The sequence below is a fragment of the Durotheca rogersii genome (assembly GCF_024521655.1).
Source record: "Durotheca rogersii strain YMJ 92031201 chromosome Unknown GGS23scaffold_24, whole genome shotgun sequence".
NCBI classification, from domain to species: Eukaryota; Fungi; Ascomycota; class Sordariomycetes; order Xylariales; family Xylariaceae; genus Durotheca; species Durotheca rogersii.
Window position 1 is genome coordinate 185459 of NW_026251255.1, and position 16956 is coordinate 202414.

Here is a 16956-nt window from a genome sequence, read left to right on the forward strand (position 1 = left end):
GGAGATATTAGTGCTTCGGGGTGGTACGATTCTTTGATATTACCCTCGCCTTATCCTCCTCTCCGATTACACACGACGCGGCTTACAACATATCTCCTTACGAAGTCGCCATCGCGACAGTCACCTCGGCCGGCTTCCGTTCCTACGGGTCCCAGACACCGGCCACGCTTATCCTGCCAGATATCTAAGCATGGCACAGGTCCATCCCCCTCCCCTGCGCTCCCCCCCCCCCTTACGCACTAACGCGCATACCTACGTAGCATGTATGTACTGGCGCAGAGCCTAGTATAGTAAGACTAGGTGGTGGGTTGCGTGTTTACTCACACCTAGTTTCGCATCTCTCGATGCCGAATTCGCGTGCATCTCAGAATCCGTGACGTAACGTATATCCATGCGCGCGGCGAATCCAGGGAGTCCCCTTCATATGCTGGGTCTTATACAGACGGACGCGTTCTCGTTCGAGGTGGGCGCCGAGGCAGACGCAGACGCACGTGGAAATTCAACAGGCTTGGACTGTGGGGGGGGGGGGGGTGGTCGTCGTTCCGGTTTTACCCTACGCCTGCACAGACGACGTGTTCAAGTTCAGCCTCTGGCCTCTCTGGGTGTTGGTTGGGAGCCTCGTGGGTAACTCCGGGGCTGCGGGGATATCTGCCCACCTTGGCGCTCCAGGGACATGATTCGGACGTCACCAAGCGCCTCGAGTTGGTCTCTCACATCTTATCAGCGCGCTCCGGTCCCGCGGTTGTCATAACGATCTAAGCTGCTTCTAGTATACCGTGCAGATAATCCCAGACAATCCCCGTCCCTCTTCCCCGGCTCGAATTATCCGCCCCCCTCACCCCCGTATACCGTTTTCGTATACCTGCCAAAGTAGGGAAGACCACTGTTACGTAGTGTGTTTCCCACGCCTTATTAGAAACGCCGACCCAGCGAGTTCATCCTCTGGCATACCCTACATTTCACCGTGCCGTGGGCCGATCACGACGGGTGTATGTTCACCCAATTCCTATGTCGATGGCTAGGCCGGAGGAACTCGACTGTCCCGTCTATTGGACCGTCAAGAATCCTGGTCTCCGCATCTAACCGGCCGCGCAGCAGACGCTACCCGCTCATCCTTCTGCCACGAAGCAGGAAGCATATTCAATCGAGCGGTTTTGGTGCCGATGGCTTGCCTATCATGGAGGTTTGTTTCTTTCCCCTACCAGCCCAGGCAGGTCGACGAATCCGCTAGTCGCCGCGATCATGCTCCGTTGCTGGTCGGAAATTCAGTTAGAGTCTGTCGCATTGCAGACTCGGGCTTGTTCCCGTAGACGCGGCCGCCGGCACCGTTGGCAATATGAGTGATCTCGCTGCCGGGTACCCCATTGAGCCAGATGGTGGTCAGGTGGTGGAGCTTCACCCCTTCGACGTCGGGCACTTCGATGGCGTTCTCCAGCTTTGTTGGAGAATCGCGGAAGTATGAGTAGATGCCCAATCCCCACGCCTCGTGGCTAGTCACCGTGTCGGCAACCTTGTACGAAGCGAATCCGTTAACCGCTCCGTGCTTGTCCTTCCACGAGTCTTGGTTGGGGGGGTCGTAAGGGATCTCCGACTGGTAGAAATAGACGCGACCGCCATCCCCGTTCCAGAGCGTCTGGTACTCCTTGTGGTGTTCGTTGAAGAGGCCGTATATCGTCACATTATCGCCGTTAACCACCACACCGTTCCTTGTAGGGTTGCTGTCCCAGGCAGCGCCCTGGCCGTGGTCAGCGCGCCACAACCATAGCTGGTCGCCCACCACGTTGTGGCTGTTGATGGTGATTCCCACATCATTCGCAGTACCACCGACTGTGCGCACCGTCAAGTCGTAGAGGAAGGTTGGGTTGGCACTGTGGTCGACTGAACTGCCAGGAGGACCGACCTCGACGAGCGCGGGGGACTTGACCTCGCTCGCGTCGATGATGAGACCCGCAATCGTTACCCCGTCCACGTCGGCTACGCATAGGGCCGGCCGGCCGCCCACGGGGACGAGCGACGGCATCCCTAGGCCAAGTATGACGGTGCTAGGTTGAGAAACATACAAAGCGTCGTCAAGTTTGTAGATTCCGGGCGTGAAGAGGATGTGTTGGCCATTGTCCAATGCCGTGTTTATTCCGGCCGCGTCTGTCGTCGACGGGTGGGCTACGTAGAAATCCCTGATAGGAATAGACTCCCCAGGCGTCGGACCATTTGCCCAGCTTGGCCCTCTGGTCTCTGTCTGCAGCGCAGGGACGAAAATTTCGTAGTGGCCTTCGCCAGTGACGTAAAGGTATGGCTTCTCGCGAATGATCGGCGTCTGTTCCACGGTGGTATACGGAGAGGCGGGAAAGTTGACCTGGCTAGGTGCGTTGGCGTCGCCCACGAAGACCATATTCCAGACGGCATTCGCCCAACTACCGTATCTGTTGTTGCGCGACAGCCACTGCTGTTGCGAGCCGGGAAGCACTTGGCCATCGACCACCGAGTCGGCCATGAAACCTCCCGAGGCCCATCCTCCGGCCCCGGTGCTCGGGTCCACCTGGAATAGCCAGAGGCCGTTGGCGCTCCGTATGTGTAGGCGGCGTAGCGGCGCGGCCTGCGACACGGCTATCGTCGTGGTGTTGTTGGTCGCCGCCGAAGCACTGACGGAGAAGTTCTCGAACGATCGCCAGAAGTTGCACGTCGCATTGCGGTTCGGCATCCAGTACGCCGGCACGTTGACGCCGCCGTCGATGAAGACGTCGTCCGGATTCCGGCCTAACCCCGCCACCTGCGTGTAGAACCCCACGTCGAAGAGCACGTTGTAGGTGCCTGGTGCGAAGAGGAGCGCGTATCTCTCGGGACCAAACTCGTTGGCCTCCATCTGCTTGAAGATTTCCGTCGCTTTGCCCTGGATTTCGCTTGCGGGCATGCGGGGGTTAAACATGTACACATTGGGCCCGAAGATAGTCTGGTTTGCCGCGAGCACGGAGGTGTTGTTGTCGGACATCGGTTTGGGGAAAGTTGGCTTCGAAGAGGTAGGGATGGCCGGCGGTTTCGAAGAAATGGAGATGGTTGGCTTTGGCGATGTAGGAACTCTCGGCTTGGAAGAAGAAGCAGCCGCTAAAGTTGAGGTAGGGCCTAAGCTCCGGACGGCACCACCTCCGCCGCGATCGTGAGGCTGGGGAGAATGGCCCTCGTCCCAATACGGCTCCGCTACTAACTTAAGAGTGTCTGCGGAAAACTCACGGAACCCGCCTTCTACCGTTCTCGTGTGCATCCTTCGGCCCACTCCGCCCTGGTCCAATTCCCTCTTCATGACGCAGCTATCAAGGGCCCATGACGGTACAATTTTCGCCCCGTCGTGGTTAATGCTGTTTTGCACCGCCTCGTCGTCGCTGCGACACTGCCAGACTAGATAGTGCAATGCCTCTTCGACGCTGGGCACGGCGAATGTTCGGGAGCTAAAGAACACGATGCCAAGCAGATTGTCTTCTTTATGCTCCAAACTGACGGCCCCTGACGACAACTCGCTCGCCAGGTGCGCGTTGAACCGCGCGCTGCAGTACCCCGCGACCCGGGAGGCCCCCTGCACCGATGCAACCCCGTTGGAGAAGACGGGGATACTGCTCTCCCCTGGCTCTTCTGGCGACGTTTCCAGAGACGGCGGCGGGAAGACGAGTGTGACGCGGGCGGACCGGACATAGGCTACGGAGGGGCGGGGGGAGAGATGGAGGAGAAGGTCGCTGCACGCTCGCCTCAGCGCGGCACGGAAAAGCTCATCGGGGAGCCCGCGCGGGCCCAGCCGCGACGCGAGTTCGGCGATATTGTGGCCGTCTAGCTGCAGTATGACGGGACGCGAGGCGGGCAGCACGGGGTCGGGGGCAGCCTCGCGGTAGAAGTTCACGCGTTGCGCGAGACCGGCGGCCTCGCCGGGTGCGATCTCATCAGAGGTCATAGCGCCGTCGGTGTAGTAGGTGATGATTGTCATTGGGCGTAGAGACGGGGCGCGGCAAACCGGAAATGGGTTATGTGTATGGGCGGAGGTGTAGAGAGAGGTGGGTAGTCGGGTATCGACGGTGTCTGGATGGCTTGGAGGCTGATGAGCCAAGTGTGGTGTCGGTCGGGGCAGCTTCGGCTCGGCTCTCTCCGCTTCGACCGATGGCTCGGTACGGCCGCCCGTGCATTAGGTATCTTGCATGGCATAACTTTGGAGGCTTTCCCGGTACGAACCCTGCAAGCTACAGGGTTTATGCATCGCGTGTAGGACTCGCCAGTGCCTAGAGCGAGAGGGCCGGGTGGAACGGACAGACAGGTAGAAGAAGCGTTGCGGATACATATCTACCTACCTACGTGCCAGGTAAGTACCTAGGTCCGTACAGGGGAACTACAGCTACCTACCTTGGGTATTTCTAAACACACTTCACAAAAGTTGAGGGTGTAGCAGTTGCATATACTGACATTAAGAAGTAAGTACCGGATTATAGGTATGTAGGTAGGTATCTACCATTGGGGTTGGGAATAGGTAGGTAGGGGGTAGGTATTAACCTGGGTTGTTTCGTTCTACCTAGGTTTCTTCATTGCAACAATATCTCGCTTGTCCGTAACACGCAATTGGAGGCCAACTGATAACCGGAGGCTGGTTGGCTTCACTGCCAATTGAACAGCATAACAGAGGGCTACCTAAACGATCCAACTGAATAGCAGATTTAGAGATAAGTAGGTAGGTATTACCTACCTCTTACTAAGACCTACTAAGGCTCGCCCCACCTAGGTAGTAATTAACTTCTTCTCTCGACAAACGGCTTCCCCCCCTCGATATTCCTCGCAACCGCTCCTATCTGTCTTCCTCCGGACCAGCATCCCCTCTCATACCAACTACTAGCTCTGCCACGGCTGACAGCTACCCACCTATGGACCCGCCAGCCGCCCGACAGCCGCGGCGCCCGGGACCGAGGCAGCCCAAGCCGCCGCCGCCGCCGAACCCGATCGAGGCCGCGGTGAGGACCTGGTTCTGCGCTGCCGTCTCACACCGGCCGGGCCGCGACGACGCAGCGCCCGAGCTGGCCGACCTCGTCGCCGCCTCGCCCCGCCGCTGGTCCGCCTACGGCCCGCTGGTGCTGCTCCCGGCGGGCGCGTTCGCCGGCGCCGCGTGGCGGGAGCGGCTTGCCCCCCCTCCTCCTCTCCCGCAGCCCCCGCGTGCGGCCGCAGGAGGAGGAGAGCTGGAGCGCGCGGACGCGGATGCCCTGTGGCGCGAGATCCTGGCGCAGATCTCGCGGCGGACCGGCGGCGCGACGCTCACGCACCTCGCCGTCAACGAGGGGATCCCGTCGCGCGTGGGGCGGGCTGTCGCCGTCGACGGAGAGGCAGAAGAGGGGGAGGAGAACGTGCTGCGCAGCCCGGCGGGGCTGCGCATCCTGTACGGCGACTTCGGGCCCGCGACCGCGGGCGGCGCGGCGGGGCCGGGGCCGGACGACTTCGCGCGCGCGCTCTGGGTGTCGACGCGGCAGAACGGCGTCGCGCAGACGTGGGCGCCGCGCTGGACCATGTTCAGCCGCGGCAACGTCAAGGAGAAGGCGCGGCTGCTCGGGTTTCACGGCGACGGCGGCAGCAGCGGGGGCCCGCGCAGGGGCGCGTGGGCCGTCGACTTGTACGCCGGAATCGGCTACTTCGCCTTCTCGTACGCGCGCCTCGGGCTGCGCGTGCTGTGCTGGGAGCTGAACCCGTGGAGCGTCGAGGGCCTGCGGCGGGGCGCGCGCGCGAACGGGTGGGCGGTGCGGGTGGTGCGGGCGTCGTCCCCGCCGCCGCCGTCGCTGCTCGACGGCGACGAGCGCATCGTGGTCTTCCTCGAGGACAACCGGCGCGCCGCGCGCCGCATCGCGGAGCTGGCCACCGGCCTCGACGTCCTCCACGTGAACTGCGGGCTGCTGCCGACGAGCGAGGCGTCGTGGGCCGACGCGTGGGAGGTCGCGGCGCGCGGCCCGGGACCCGAGGCCTGGCTGCATCTGCACGAGAACGTCGGCGCGGCAGATGTCGAGGCGCGGCGCGGCCAGATCGAGGTGTACTTCTCGGAACTGGCGCGGACGGGCCGCGGAGACTGGACGGCGCGCGTGCAGCACACGGAGCTGGTTAAGACGTTCGCGCCAGGGGTCTGGCACTGCGTGTTCGATCTGCATATGGCGAGGATCAATGACGGTGGTAGCAGTAGTAATGCTAGTAGTAACATAACATGAGCGAATCCCTGTTCATCACACATCGCGTGACGCCCTCTAATATTGGTCCAGTCTACGTTGCAGAAGCGCCCCCTACCGTATTACCCTTACACATGCTATGTGGAAGTTTCCTACTCTACGACCTAGAGTGTGAAGAAGACTATGGAAGGGGGGAGCGTCTCACTGCCACCATGGACGATCGTATGCCGATATGCACACACACATACACACACGCATACACACACACATACACACACGCATACACACACGCATACATATATGTATATAGACTACGTCTTATGCGTCTACGCCCCATCTAAGCCGGGCCGCCGGCTCTCCTGAACTTGTTGGGGATGTTCTCCTCGACGATGGGCATCTTGTTGAGGCGCTCGAGGCGCAGCTCCTCGTCCTCGAGCTGCTCGTGCTTGCGGAAGTGCTCGATGTCCTCGGGGTGGGTGAGGTCCTCGATGGGGGTGTTCTCGTCGTGGTACTTCTCCCAGTGGTGGATCTCGTACTCGTACTCGTCGTCGCCGTGGTGGCCGGGGCCGGTGCCGACGTCGGGCAGGGCGCCGCCGGCGCGGACGAAGGCGACGAACTCGTCGCGCGTCACGCGGCCGTCGCGGTCGCGGTCCAGCAGCCGCAGCAGCTCGCCCAGGATCTCGTCGCGCCGCGCCGCCGGCACGTCCCGGTTCGACTCGTCCATCAGCCCGTACGTGCGCAGCATCTCGGCCGGCTCCCAGTTCCCGTCCGCGTCGAAGTCGTGCAGCGCGAAGAAGGACGAGGCGTCGAAGTCCGTGATGTGGTGCTCCTCTGTGGCCGGCGGGCTGTCAGCGGCGAGGCGTCCGGACACGGGCGGCCGGCGGGTGAGTGGCAGCGAGCTTACCGGCCATGTGCTTCGCCATCCAGTTGGCGCTCTCGCCCACCACGGGCTTCTGGGATGCGCTGTGGTCGCCGTGGGCGAGGACGCTGCCGGCGAGACCGGTGGCGAGGAAGAGGATGGCAGAGCGCATGTTGTCCGACAGGCTTTATTATTCTTATTTTTACTTCTTAAGAGTCCGAACGGTAGCTGATTGGGATTAGGCGATCGGGATGGGCTGGGATACCAAGCTGGCTGGGGCGAGCGAGGGCGGGTTTGGACAGGCGAAGGATTAAAGAAGAGGGAGCACGGAGAGGGAAGGATTCGACGTTTGGGTCGGAGAAGGACAACATGCCAGCAGCCATGCGACGCCACACCACACGCTATGCCTTGCACCGTCCCTGGGCCGTTACCGTGCTAGGAGGGGTTATCGAGGTAGCATTTGCCGAGTCATATCAAAGACGTGCCGTCCATGTAAGAAGAGGTAGGTCGGGTGAGTACATGGTGATACATACGAATCCGTCGACGGGGGAACAACCGGGAGACGATAAGGACAGATGCCGAGATAAGAGTGGTGTGCGTTGCCAGGGGTCCTCGGAACCTGCATGCATCCGGTACCTACATAAGTAGTACCCAGGTACCGCCATCGTCATCGCCATCGCCTTCACCTTACCTAGGTAGGTACCCACCCTCCTCAACCAACCGGCCCTGGCTGGCTACAGGGGGTCGGGTCCCTACTAGATGCACTATCCCGTAGGTACATAACCCCCAACATAACATCATAACCCTCCCGTTACAGGCCTCTCTACTCATCTACACGTATCTCTCTCTGCCCGTCATCAAGCATTTCTCGGCTGGACATCTCCATACCTACGAGGTCTACGCCTACGCCTACGCCTGCGACGCCTGTCTTGTCCGATCCCGTCCGTTGCCCTCGTCGCGGGGCCCAGACGCAAACATGAGCCGCACCCTGGAGCCCACGCTCCTCTCGCTGCTGCCGACCTACTCCAAGGACTTGCCGCAACCTCTCGTCGAGCTCGCCTCCTCGCTGCTCACCCGGTCTCGTCACAGCGCCGGCACCCTCAAGGCCGAGGAGGAAGTGGCCCGCGCGTACGCCTGCGCCCACATCGCCTGCGAGCGCCTCAAGATATCCCTCGACCTGCCCCCGATCCAGCCGCGACCGCCCGTGCCACCGCGAATATACAAGAGACTGTACGCGCACCTCGACAACGTGCTGCCTGCCAGCACCCAGGCGCGCTCCGGCCGCGTCAGGACGCCGAGCTCCAAGGTGCGCGAGTCCGGGCTGTTCGGCAGCGCGCAGCGCGTGCCCTCGCGAGGCACGCCGACGAAGGAGCAGTCCCTGGCCAAGTTCCGATCGCCGGCGGCGCCCCGGGCCGACGGGACGCCGACCAAATCTACTGGCAAGCGCCTGCCGCCGCCGCTCCCCGCGGAGGAGAAGGAGAAGAAGAAAGCCGGCGGCGCGGCGAGCGCGCTGCCGGCCTGGGTCCGGCCCACGATCCAGCTCCTGTGCGGCGAGCTGGGCGAGGAGCGCATCGGGCGGACGGTGCTGGCGGGGATGCAGACGATCGCGGCGCCGCGCGGGCGGCGGACGGCGGACGAGTGGGTCAACCAGAATCTGAGCGCGCTGCTTGCAGCCGTGTACTTCCTCGTCTCGTCGCACGTGTACATGATCGAGCAGGGGCGGGACATGGACAAGGCGGTGTACGCGCGGAAGCGCAAGGCGATCCTGGACGCGCTCGAGCGCGCGCGGGAGCGGGTCCGCGTGCCCGCCATGGACGAGGACGAGCTGTGGATCGGCTGGGCCGACGTCGCGACCAAGGACGTCGACGACGCCGTCGCCCGCCTCGTCCAGAGCCGCTGGCACGAGGCCGAGTGGTTCGACGGCATCAAGCACGTCGTCAAGGCGAAGCACGCGGAAGAGCCCGAGCAAGGCGCCAGCGATGGCGGCGGCGACGGGAAGCGGTTCGGCGAGAGGCTCCACGCCCAGAGGGGTGACACCATGCTCCAGACCCGGTGGGACTTGACCGACCAGAAGCGGGACGAGTACCGCGCGTGGAGGGACGCGATGCTGCGCCGGATAGAAGAGGTCGAACAATCCCGGAGAACAGAGAGCGGAACGGACGCGCCGGCATAGGCGACTAGCATGATGGAGGGTTATTTATGTGTTTCCCCCCTCCAAAAAAAAAAAAAAAACACAATGGAGAGAAGGTCTGCTAAATCGACGGCTTCGAACGACAGGCCTCCGTCTGAGATACTCTGTATAGCCATCCTCACTGGTCATTACATAGCAACTATCTCGCCCTCGACGCCCAATAATTAAGAATACATAATTCTATTCAGAACCCCCCCTCTCCCCCCGCCCCCCTTAGCTTTTATAAATCTGTGCTCTATTGCTACCCGGGCTTAACCTCGATTAAAAAACTAAGCCCACGCCCGCAAGCCCCCGGCCTCTTCCCAACGCGGCGGCAGTAAACGTGGCGCCAGCATGACCCGGGGCTGTAGGGGCAGGAGACGAGCGCGGCGCCACGGACGGCGCAGGGATAGCGCGTAGCCGCGCGCACGCCGCGTGCTGAACAGGGCCGGAGGCGCCGGGGCCGCTTGCGAGGAGTAGGTAGAGTTAGATAGCACAGGAAATACGTGTATGTGTGTGCCGTGGGAGGAGCTCCAACGTGGGTGCCGGCCCCCCTCCCCCCCTCTAGCAGGGACCGAGAGGGAGAGAAGGAGACGGCACAGAGTTCCGCTTCCCTCGCCCCGGGCCCCAGCCGGCGGCGTCTACGCCGGTGCACGATGTACATACGGACTGGATGTCGGACTACTGGACTAAACTTACGGTGTCGGACTAGTTGCGTACGGCAGAGGTGGCTGCTGCTAGGTTCGGAGAACATAGAATGGGGACCGAATCGGATCGGATTGAATATGATAAAAGAACAAGTGTATATATATATACAGTACACACTGATGTGGTGGAACCCAACCCCATCGCTCGCTCCCCCGTGACCTCTTCCTCCGACCTCATGTGCGTACGCCGTCCAAGCCGAGGCCGCGCCCGCGGCGCTTACTGCTGCTGCCCTACTCTCTCGTAAGGGGGGTGTATCGTCGCTCAAGACCGTGTTATACAACAACAGTCCCTGGTCCGTTGGGGTTCTGCAGTCTGCGGTTCGAAATCTATGTATATAGCCCGACGCCTGGTCGCTTTCAGCCTTCCGCTCTGCGCCCGTTTGCCCCTTTCCCGCGCCCCCCTCCTCCCGCGCTCTCTATCTGCCTATCCACGTGAAGCGACGAGGTCGTAGTAAAGAAAGAGGAAAGGAGACGGGGGTGCGTGGGATGGCGGGGAAGCAATTGCTACATAGGATCTAATCCCTCGTCTGCTCCTCTCCTGTCTTTCGCCAGCCGCCAGCCGCCAGGCCCCCCCCTTTCCATCTCTTGCTTCTCGAGGCTAGTTCGTGTATAAATACGTGACGGTATAGGGGCCAGGGGGGAGGGGCGGGCATCCGAGTCGGCATTGCATCCTGTCTGAGCCTGGAGCCGATTCTAAAGAAATAATATTCCGTCAACGCCCCTCCCGCAAATCATTTTATGCTTCTCCGCCTGATGCAATGGAAGGGACTGCACGCGTATTACCGTCTTGGCGGCTCTATCTGCGTACGACCACGTCTCTCTACCTCTCCTCTTCCTCATGATATTTCCCCGTCAGACACCCCGTCATTCCGATCCGACACTTTAGACGGCGCTGTAGCCGCCGCGGCTGCCGCTCCCTTGTACCGTGTTCAGAACGCGCCGGGTCCAGTCCTTGAGTAGGTACGGAATGTCGCGGATGGTGTCTCCGTGCGGGAGCAGGTCCCAGCCCCGTGCGCCATAGCGGTTGTAATTGAGCCAGGACCCGAAGATGAGGTAGGCTGCGGTGCCGAGGAAGATGCTTTGCGCGCGCCGATTAGTACGGGTATGCCAGACGAGCACCGGCTAACGCTGTCCGATGACGGTAGAGTAAGCACTTACAGAATCACCAGCCATGTGAAGAAGCCCCAGTGTGCGTCTGGTCCTCCACCGCCCTCCTCAGCTCTTTTGTCGCATGTGTACTTGGACAGCCAAGTCAGCCGCAACACATCCGTGTCCGAATTCTTTTCTAAGGGTGCGTAGCTGTTGAATATCAAGCTGGGCTTGCTATCGATACCCAGCTGGACGTCCTTCGGCGCACCACCGTCGCCACCCTTGTCGTCATCGCCGTCAGCGCGGTACAGCAGCGGGTTGGTTGTCGCGTCCCTCCGACTAGGCGGGTTATCGCCGCGCTCGTACTTGTCTTCAGCCGGATCGTACTCGGCCTCGGTACCGTCACGATTCTCGTCGCAGACGAGCTCGATGGCCACCCGCTGGTTGCGTTTGTCGCCGTTTTCGGACCAGCTAAAGCCGCCGTTTAGGACGAGGAGTAGGCCGTGCTTTTGCGCGTCCGTGTTCGAGTCTGACGTAGGGAGCCGCGTCACTTGCGCATCTAGCGGGCCGCCTTTGAGGTCCGAGAGCTCGCCAGCGAGCGGGACGGCCTTGTTGAACACGCCATTAATACGCTGGATGGCACATGCTGTAGAGTTATGCAAGACTAGTCAGCGAATATTATGGTGCAACCTGGCGGACGAGAGGCGGAGAAAATCTGATAGGGGCTCGTGAACGACAGCAACTACGTACCTCGCGAGTTGTCGGGGCATTTCTCCTCCTTCTTGTCGCCCGATTTCCGAAGTACACCGCATATGTCGACAGTGTAGGTCGTGTTGTGAGGACTTCCGCCTGGTATATGGCTGGTGACGACGACGGAGTGCGGCCCGCCCAGCTTAGATAGGTCGAAGGCTTGCTTATCGACCACGATGTGCTCGCACTGGAACTGGGCAGCCACCGGCAACGGGGCGAGTAGCAAGGGGATGAGTAATGCGGTGTCGACCGCGTGCATCGTCGGAAATCTCATACTAGGGAGCGTGGGAGCAGCCCGTCGACTCGCGCCGGCCAAATAATCGGGTGCGGTCCGTAGGGTGCTGATGCAAGTCGAGCTGCGTCCGTCGGGGCCGTGGGCGTCAACCCAAGACTGATGACGACGACAACGAGGGAGACACAGATGTGTGTGTGGTGTGGATTCGGCGTCGGCTCGGGCGGGAACTGGGCCGATGGATAGACGGATAGACGGATTTACACCGAGTCGTCGACTGTAGGGGGTCAGGTGAACACCGGCAGGAGGAGGGAACGGAGAGGCTGATGGGCAAGCGGCCTGTGTAAGCGTGTAATGTGCTTGGCCGGGTGTTGCCTTGGCCTACTGCTCAACTGAGCGTGGAGGAGATTCTGGACAGCAGGGAGAGAAAGGTCCGGGTCGGCGATAGAGTTGAGTTGTACGGGGATGGGGATGGGGATTTGTGTATTGTCTTCCGTCAGGTTTGGCCAGCCGTCGCCGTCGTCATACCAGCCGGGGATGACCAGGTACCTATGCATTACGTAACATAACCTATAACATCAGGCACGCAATTATATTCGCTAAATTGCATACCCAGGGTAATTCTCACGTCAATATGCATCTATCTGGTCGCTCGTTTACTATTAATGCATTTTGGTGATTGTGAGCCCACCTCCAGGGTATAGGGATCTATATCTCGGAGGCGCCGCGCTGAGTAGATAGATATACACTGGAAAGCACGGGATCGCATCGATCGACCCGCGTCTACGAAGCTATCCTGTCGCGATCCCACGACGATTACCGTACGGGGTATATGGAAACATAAGACTGAACCTCCTGGTCGTAGCGAATACGCCTATCCTGACCCCCACGAGACCCAGACGCCGACGTTGACCTTCATCTTACCCGCCTTCTCCTATCCCAATAAACGCTGCTGCGCATCTCGAGAGACGTTGCACTTTTTGCCCAGGTGGGCGGCGAGACACTGCTTGGAAACTTCGCTTGTCCTCTTTGCATAATGCGGATGCCGGCGCTTAGCCGTCTGCCACCGTGGCTAGGCCATACGGGAAACCGCCTCGTCCCTCAGCCCTCAACCTCTCTGCATCCGGAGACGACCGTATAGTGATATATATGTACCCCGCCTACATGCCCTGCTGCATCATCCCGTTCATCCCATTCATGCCGTTTTGCATGCCGTTTTGCATGCCATTCTGCATGGACTGTTGCGCTATCTGCTGACGTCGCTGGATTATCTCGCGCTGCACGCTCTCCTGGGCTCTCTTCAAACAAGTCTGCTCGAAGTTCTCATGTGCGTCGGGCGGGATATTAGCGATCCCACCGTATCTTTCTGCAAAATTGGCGATACTCTGCTGGTAAATCTGTTGCTTCCGCTGTCGTATTTGCATCGCGAAAGCTTGCGGTACGTTCACGCCCCGGTTGCCCTGCTGACGTAGTTGCATCTGTTGCATCGCCGCAATCTGAGCTTGGCTTAGGCTATTGCCGGCGCCCATGAAGTTCGGGTTGGCAATCTGCTGGTTCGGAACTTGCCCTTGTCCTTGTCCTTGCACCTGCGCTTGCGCTTGCGCTTGCATTTGCTGCTGCTGCAGGTTGTTGAGATGCTGCTGGTATCGTTGCGCCAGCTGCGCCTGTTGAGCAGCAGTCATCATGTTGGAGGCCGGCATATTCATCATCATTTGCTGGCGTAGGAGTTGCTGCTGCATTAGCTGCTGGTTCGACATCTGAGGGTTTTGTCCGTTCATCATGTTAGCGTTTTGCAACGCCTGCAGGTGCTGTTGCTGGGCGATTCGTTGGCGCTGGGCCATTTGGGCGGCCATTATATGGTTCTGCATGGGCTGGTTCAGATTTTGGGTGCCCATCAGCATAGTATGGCCCATCTGGGAGTTTTGGGCCATCATGCCTGGCGGTGGGCTCGCCTGGCTCATCCGGGGCGTAGGCATTGGTCGGGCGATTGGAGTGCCGTGAGCCATCTGGGGCGTCGCGCTCGGCATACGAGGCGTATTTGACGGATGGCTCTGCTGACTACCCCTGGCAGACATACTCACAGCCATAGGCGCGGACATTGGTCCGTGGCTTTGTACGACGGAAGATGGCCTGGGAGGGCTTGCTCCCATGCCAGAATTTGTCTGCTGCATAGGCACGTTACCGACCATGGGACTCGACATATTTTGAGGCGTATTTTGACGAATCACGGGTGATGAGACCGGAGGTTGCGAGACTTGTGAGAATCTGTGGGCACCTTGAGCGCCCATTGCGCCGTTGGACATGCCGTTCTGCGGCGGGTGCCCATGGGATGACGGCGGCATCTGGTTCATCTGGCTGTTTGGAGGTGATTGAGCCGCCTGGGCCTGGGCCTGAGCCTGAGCCTGGGCTTGCGCCTGGGCTTGTGCCTGGGCCTGAGCCTGAGCCTGTGCTTGTGCTTGGGCTTGGGCTTGGGCTTGCGCCTGGGCTTGCGCCTGAGCGTGAGCCTGAGCTTGGGCTTGTTGAGCCATGGCACGACGCTGGGAATCTTGCTGCTGCTGCTGCTGCTGGCGTAATTGGGCTTGCCGGGCGGCTTCTTGTTCACGCCGAAGCTTATCCTGTTCTGCCTGCTGCCGCTGTATTAAGGCCTGTTGTTCTTGTTTTTGCATTGTTAACTTCCGCTCGTTGTCTAGCTGGCGAAGCCTGTCTTGTTCTTTCTTTTCGGCATGTTCCCTCTTAATATCAGCAAGGACCTTGAATCTTTCGAAGCGAGGTTCGAAGACGGTAGTGCCAGACTGGCCGTTACCATCGGCGCTGTCACCACCGGTCTGTGTACCACCGACGGTGGCTGAGCGCCGTTCATCAAAGGTTAGCATGTACTTCTCCTGCTCCGCAGCCAATGCCTCGTCGGCGGCTCGCTCTGCCACAGTCCGCTTTCGAGCCTTCGGTTTGGGGGGAGGATTAGAATGTTTCGGGTCAGCCATCTGCTCTAGAAGGGCAATGGTCTCTTCCTTGTTCTTGGTTGCTTCTAGGTGGAGTGGACCGACTGTTGCCAATAGAATTTGTGCTTCGGCCGCGTAAAAGTTGCTGGCATCTAACTCCATCTTCTCGCGCTTCTGCTTCTTGGCCGGCGGAGGCATGCTCGCTGCAGACGGCGTAGGGGGTACGGCAGAAACAGGCGTGGGAGGGACAGCGCCGGCGTCGGCGCCAGCCTTCACATCGCCAGAACCGCGGGGTGTCATAGCTTTGATCATCAAATCCGCATGCAGACTCTGAGAGGTTGGATGAAGGACCACAGTAAAGATCTTTGCCTTCGGCGGCACCTTGCTCTTTTGGGCGTCGACAGGAGCAGGCGGCGCCGGCATGCTCTCCTTTTCGCCAGAGTCAATATCCGCGGGCTTCTTCTCATCGGCTGCCGGAAGGCCACTCTCCGCGCCATTCAAATTATCTTTAGGGTACGGCACATAAGGTGATGGTGTTATGTAAGGGTTGTAATTATGAATCGAGGACGGCATGGTTGTTGAATTAGTGGATTTGGATGCTGGGCGGGCAACGTCTTTGGACTGTACTGTCGACTTGTGGTCGTGTAGCTGCACAATCAAGCAGCCTTCATAGAAGACGACGCCGCTGTCGTTCAAGTCCATCATAAATTCGTGAGGCACGGTGCGACTCCTGACATGATCGATAAAAAGCTTCATCGGCGATTTGTACGGAAACACACTATCTTGCTGGTCGAATCGAAAATGAGCCGGATGGAGGTGTACAATTAGGGATGGGGGATGCCCCGCATATTTCCTCAGGATGTAGGCGTCGGTGACCACTATTTGAGTGTAAATACAAGAGTGACGCTAGACAAGGGAAAACGCGAAATGCATACCTTCTGGTCGCGGTTCAAAGGGCTGCTGCAACGACATATCAGGAGCTAAGGTAGCCGATCTTAGAGACGCATTGTTTCTTGGATTCCGTCCTGAAGCCTGACTATACGTATCGCGTCTTGAGCGGACTACACCGGGCCGATGGGCCGTGCCATTGGCGCCGTTCGCGACGATGGTGCCGGATGTCTGCTGCTGCTGCTGCTTGGTGGCGGTAGGTGGAGGGCGCTTCGCTGACATGGACGGGGAGGGAGATGACTGCGTCGAAGACACGCCATTTGTTTGAATGCCTGGCAGCGGCGGGCGTCTGATCTTAGGAGTCGGCAGAGGAGGTGCGGCGGCCACGACGGGAGCCATGGCTGTCGGTGGACGCGCGTGCAGGCGTGTGGGCAGAAGAGAGAGAGAGAGAGAGAGAGTTGGGGCACCCGCGCACCACGAGGCGACCAAGCGATGCTCAATAGCTAGCGGCTAGAGAAGGATATATAAGCCGGGCCTTACTTGATATGAACATTGATCGCGACGTGCCTGGAGACGCGGGCGCGGGTGCGGGTGTCGGGAGAAGTCGATTTGTTGCGCTCGGGAGATGGGGAAGACCGGCCGGGATATGGGTTGCCTCTTGAAAGTTCCGACTCAGCTAGCGAATAGTCTGCGAGTACGCGACGACGTGTAGCGGATGTATTGGACAAGACTGGCGATGAGGAGAGGGCGAGCGCGAGAGTCGTCCAGAGTCTTCGTGTGTGGGGTCGAATTCCGTGTAGGTGACGAAGGAAGGTTGACTAGAAGTCGGTCGACTTGGTCGCTCCATAAATTGCCATCTGCGCTTTGAGCCTCATCAGCCGCCCGTCAGCCTACGTTGACCACCTGGCTCGCAGGTGCCGGCGGGAGATTCGGTCGCATCGCCGAATCTTTCAAGCCACATTGCCCCCTGTACTTTTCTGTGGCGCTCAGAACTTGGCCGGTGACTACCCTTTCACGTGACGCAACACATATGCCTGTTTGTGCAGAGGCGACTTTCTCGACACCAAATCCCATTTCATGAATTAACCGGGTACCTCAAGTAGGAGGTATGCACCTAATACCTTGAGCAGCAACACCCTACCTAGGTAATTCTAC

The 16956-nt window shown here is 59.9% G+C and overlaps 7 protein-coding genes across 7 annotated transcripts; 2 read left to right on the forward strand and 5 right to left on the reverse strand.

Annotated features, from left to right (window-relative positions):
- Positions 1-1240: 1240 nt before the first annotated feature.
- On the reverse strand, positions 1241-3934 carry GGS23DRAFT_606888 (glycoside hydrolase family 55 protein; the record flags this gene model as incomplete). Its single annotated transcript, XM_051519965.1, has 2 exons — positions 1241-3004; positions 3131-3934. The coding sequence occupies 2 exons, from the start codon at positions 3932-3934 to the stop codon at positions 1241-1243; spliced, it is 2568 nt and encodes an 855-aa protein (XP_051369056.1).
- Positions 3935-4381: 447 nt separating this feature from the next.
- On the forward strand, positions 4382-6387 carry GGS23DRAFT_613922 (S-adenosyl-L-methionine-dependent methyltransferase). Its single transcript, XM_051520601.1, has one exon. It carries the CDS (start codon positions 4890-4892, stop codon positions 6207-6209), a length of 1320 nt encoding a protein of 439 aa, XP_051369057.1. The 5' UTR covers positions 4382-4889; the 3' UTR covers positions 6210-6387.
- On the reverse strand, positions 5904-7591 carry GGS23DRAFT_581052 (uncharacterized protein). Its single transcript, XM_051517153.1, has 3 exons — positions 7072-7591; positions 6436-6998; positions 5904-6411 (listed from the first exon to the last, which is right to left on the reverse strand). The coding sequence occupies exons 1-2, from the start codon at positions 7196-7198 to the stop codon at positions 6505-6507; spliced, it is 621 nt and encodes a 206-aa protein (XP_051369058.1). The 5' UTR covers positions 7199-7591; the 3' UTR covers positions 5904-6411; positions 6436-6504.
- Positions 7592-7706: 115 nt separating this feature from the next.
- On the forward strand, positions 7707-9435 carry GGS23DRAFT_581053 (uncharacterized protein). The gene has a single exon (XM_051517154.1). It carries the CDS (start codon positions 8003-8005, stop codon positions 9197-9199), a length of 1197 nt encoding a protein of 398 aa, XP_051369059.1. The 5' UTR covers positions 7707-8002; the 3' UTR covers positions 9200-9435.
- Positions 9413-9957, reverse strand: GGS23DRAFT_581054 (uncharacterized protein). Its single transcript, XM_051517155.1, has one exon. The coding sequence runs from the start codon at positions 9948-9950 to the stop codon at positions 9459-9461; it is 492 nt and encodes a 163-aa protein (XP_051369060.1). The 5' UTR covers positions 9951-9957; the 3' UTR covers positions 9413-9458.
- A 410-nt stretch (positions 9958-10367) lies between these two features.
- Positions 10368-12185, reverse strand: GGS23DRAFT_233918 (autophagy-related protein 27). The gene is made up of 3 exons (XM_051512077.1): positions 11743-12185; positions 11062-11638; positions 10368-10981 (listed from the first exon to the last, which is right to left on the reverse strand). The coding sequence occupies exons 1-3, from the start codon at positions 12014-12016 to the stop codon at positions 10786-10788; spliced, it is 1047 nt and encodes a 348-aa protein (XP_051369061.1). The 5' UTR covers positions 12017-12185; the 3' UTR covers positions 10368-10785.
- Positions 12186-12589: 404 nt separating this feature from the next.
- On the reverse strand, positions 12590-16656 carry GGS23DRAFT_581056 (Spt20 family-domain-containing protein). Its single transcript, XM_051517156.1, has 2 exons — positions 15849-16656; positions 12590-15791 (listed from the first exon to the last, which is right to left on the reverse strand). Exons 1-2 carry the CDS (start codon positions 16198-16200, stop codon positions 13135-13137), a joined length of 3009 nt encoding a protein of 1002 aa, XP_051369062.1. The 5' UTR covers positions 16201-16656; the 3' UTR covers positions 12590-13134.
- Positions 16657-16956: the final 300 nt, after the last annotated feature.

What these genes read in the sequence shown, in the direction of transcription:
- GGS23DRAFT_613922 (XM_051520601.1), top strand. Translation starts at nt 4,890, where the DNA reads ATGGACCCGCCAGCCGCCCGACAGCCGCGGCGCCCGGGACCGAGGCAG.
- GGS23DRAFT_581052 (XM_051517153.1), bottom strand. Translation starts at nt 7,198, where the DNA reads ATGCGCTCTGCCATCCTCTTCCTCGCCACCGGTCTCGCCGGCAGCGTC. An exon ending in GATGGCGAAGCACATGGCCG is followed by an intron (nt 6,999 to 7,071) that starts GTAAGCTCGCTG and finishes CGCCGGCCACAG; the next exon opens with AGGAGCACCACATCACGGAC.
- GGS23DRAFT_581053 (XM_051517154.1), top strand. Translation starts at nt 8,003, where the DNA reads ATGAGCCGCACCCTGGAGCCCACGCTCCTCTCGCTGCTGCCGACCTAC.
- GGS23DRAFT_581054 (XM_051517155.1), bottom strand. Translation starts at nt 9,950, where the DNA reads ATGTTCTCCGAACCTAGCAGCAGCCACCTCTGCCGTACGCAACTAGTC.
- GGS23DRAFT_233918 (XM_051512077.1), bottom strand. Translation starts at nt 12,016, where the DNA reads ATGAGATTTCCGACGATGCACGCGGTCGACACCGCATTACTCATCCCC. An exon ending in ATGCCCCGACAACTCGCGAG is followed by an intron (nt 11,639 to 11,742) that starts GTACGTAGTTGC and finishes ATAACTCTACAG; the next exon opens with CATGTGCCATCCAGCGTATT. An exon ending in TTCACATGGCTGGTGATTCT is followed by an intron (nt 10,982 to 11,061) that starts GTAAGTGCTTAC and finishes GCGCGCGCAAAG; the next exon opens with CATCTTCCTCGGCACCGCAG.
- GGS23DRAFT_581056 (XM_051517156.1), bottom strand. Translation starts at nt 16,200, where the DNA reads ATGGCTCCCGTCGTGGCCGCCGCACCTCCTCTGCCGACTCCTAAGATC. An exon ending in CTTTGAACCGCGACCAGAAG is followed by an intron (nt 15,792 to 15,848) that starts GTATGCATTTCG and finishes ACACTCAAATAG; the next exon opens with TGGTCACCGACGCCTACATC.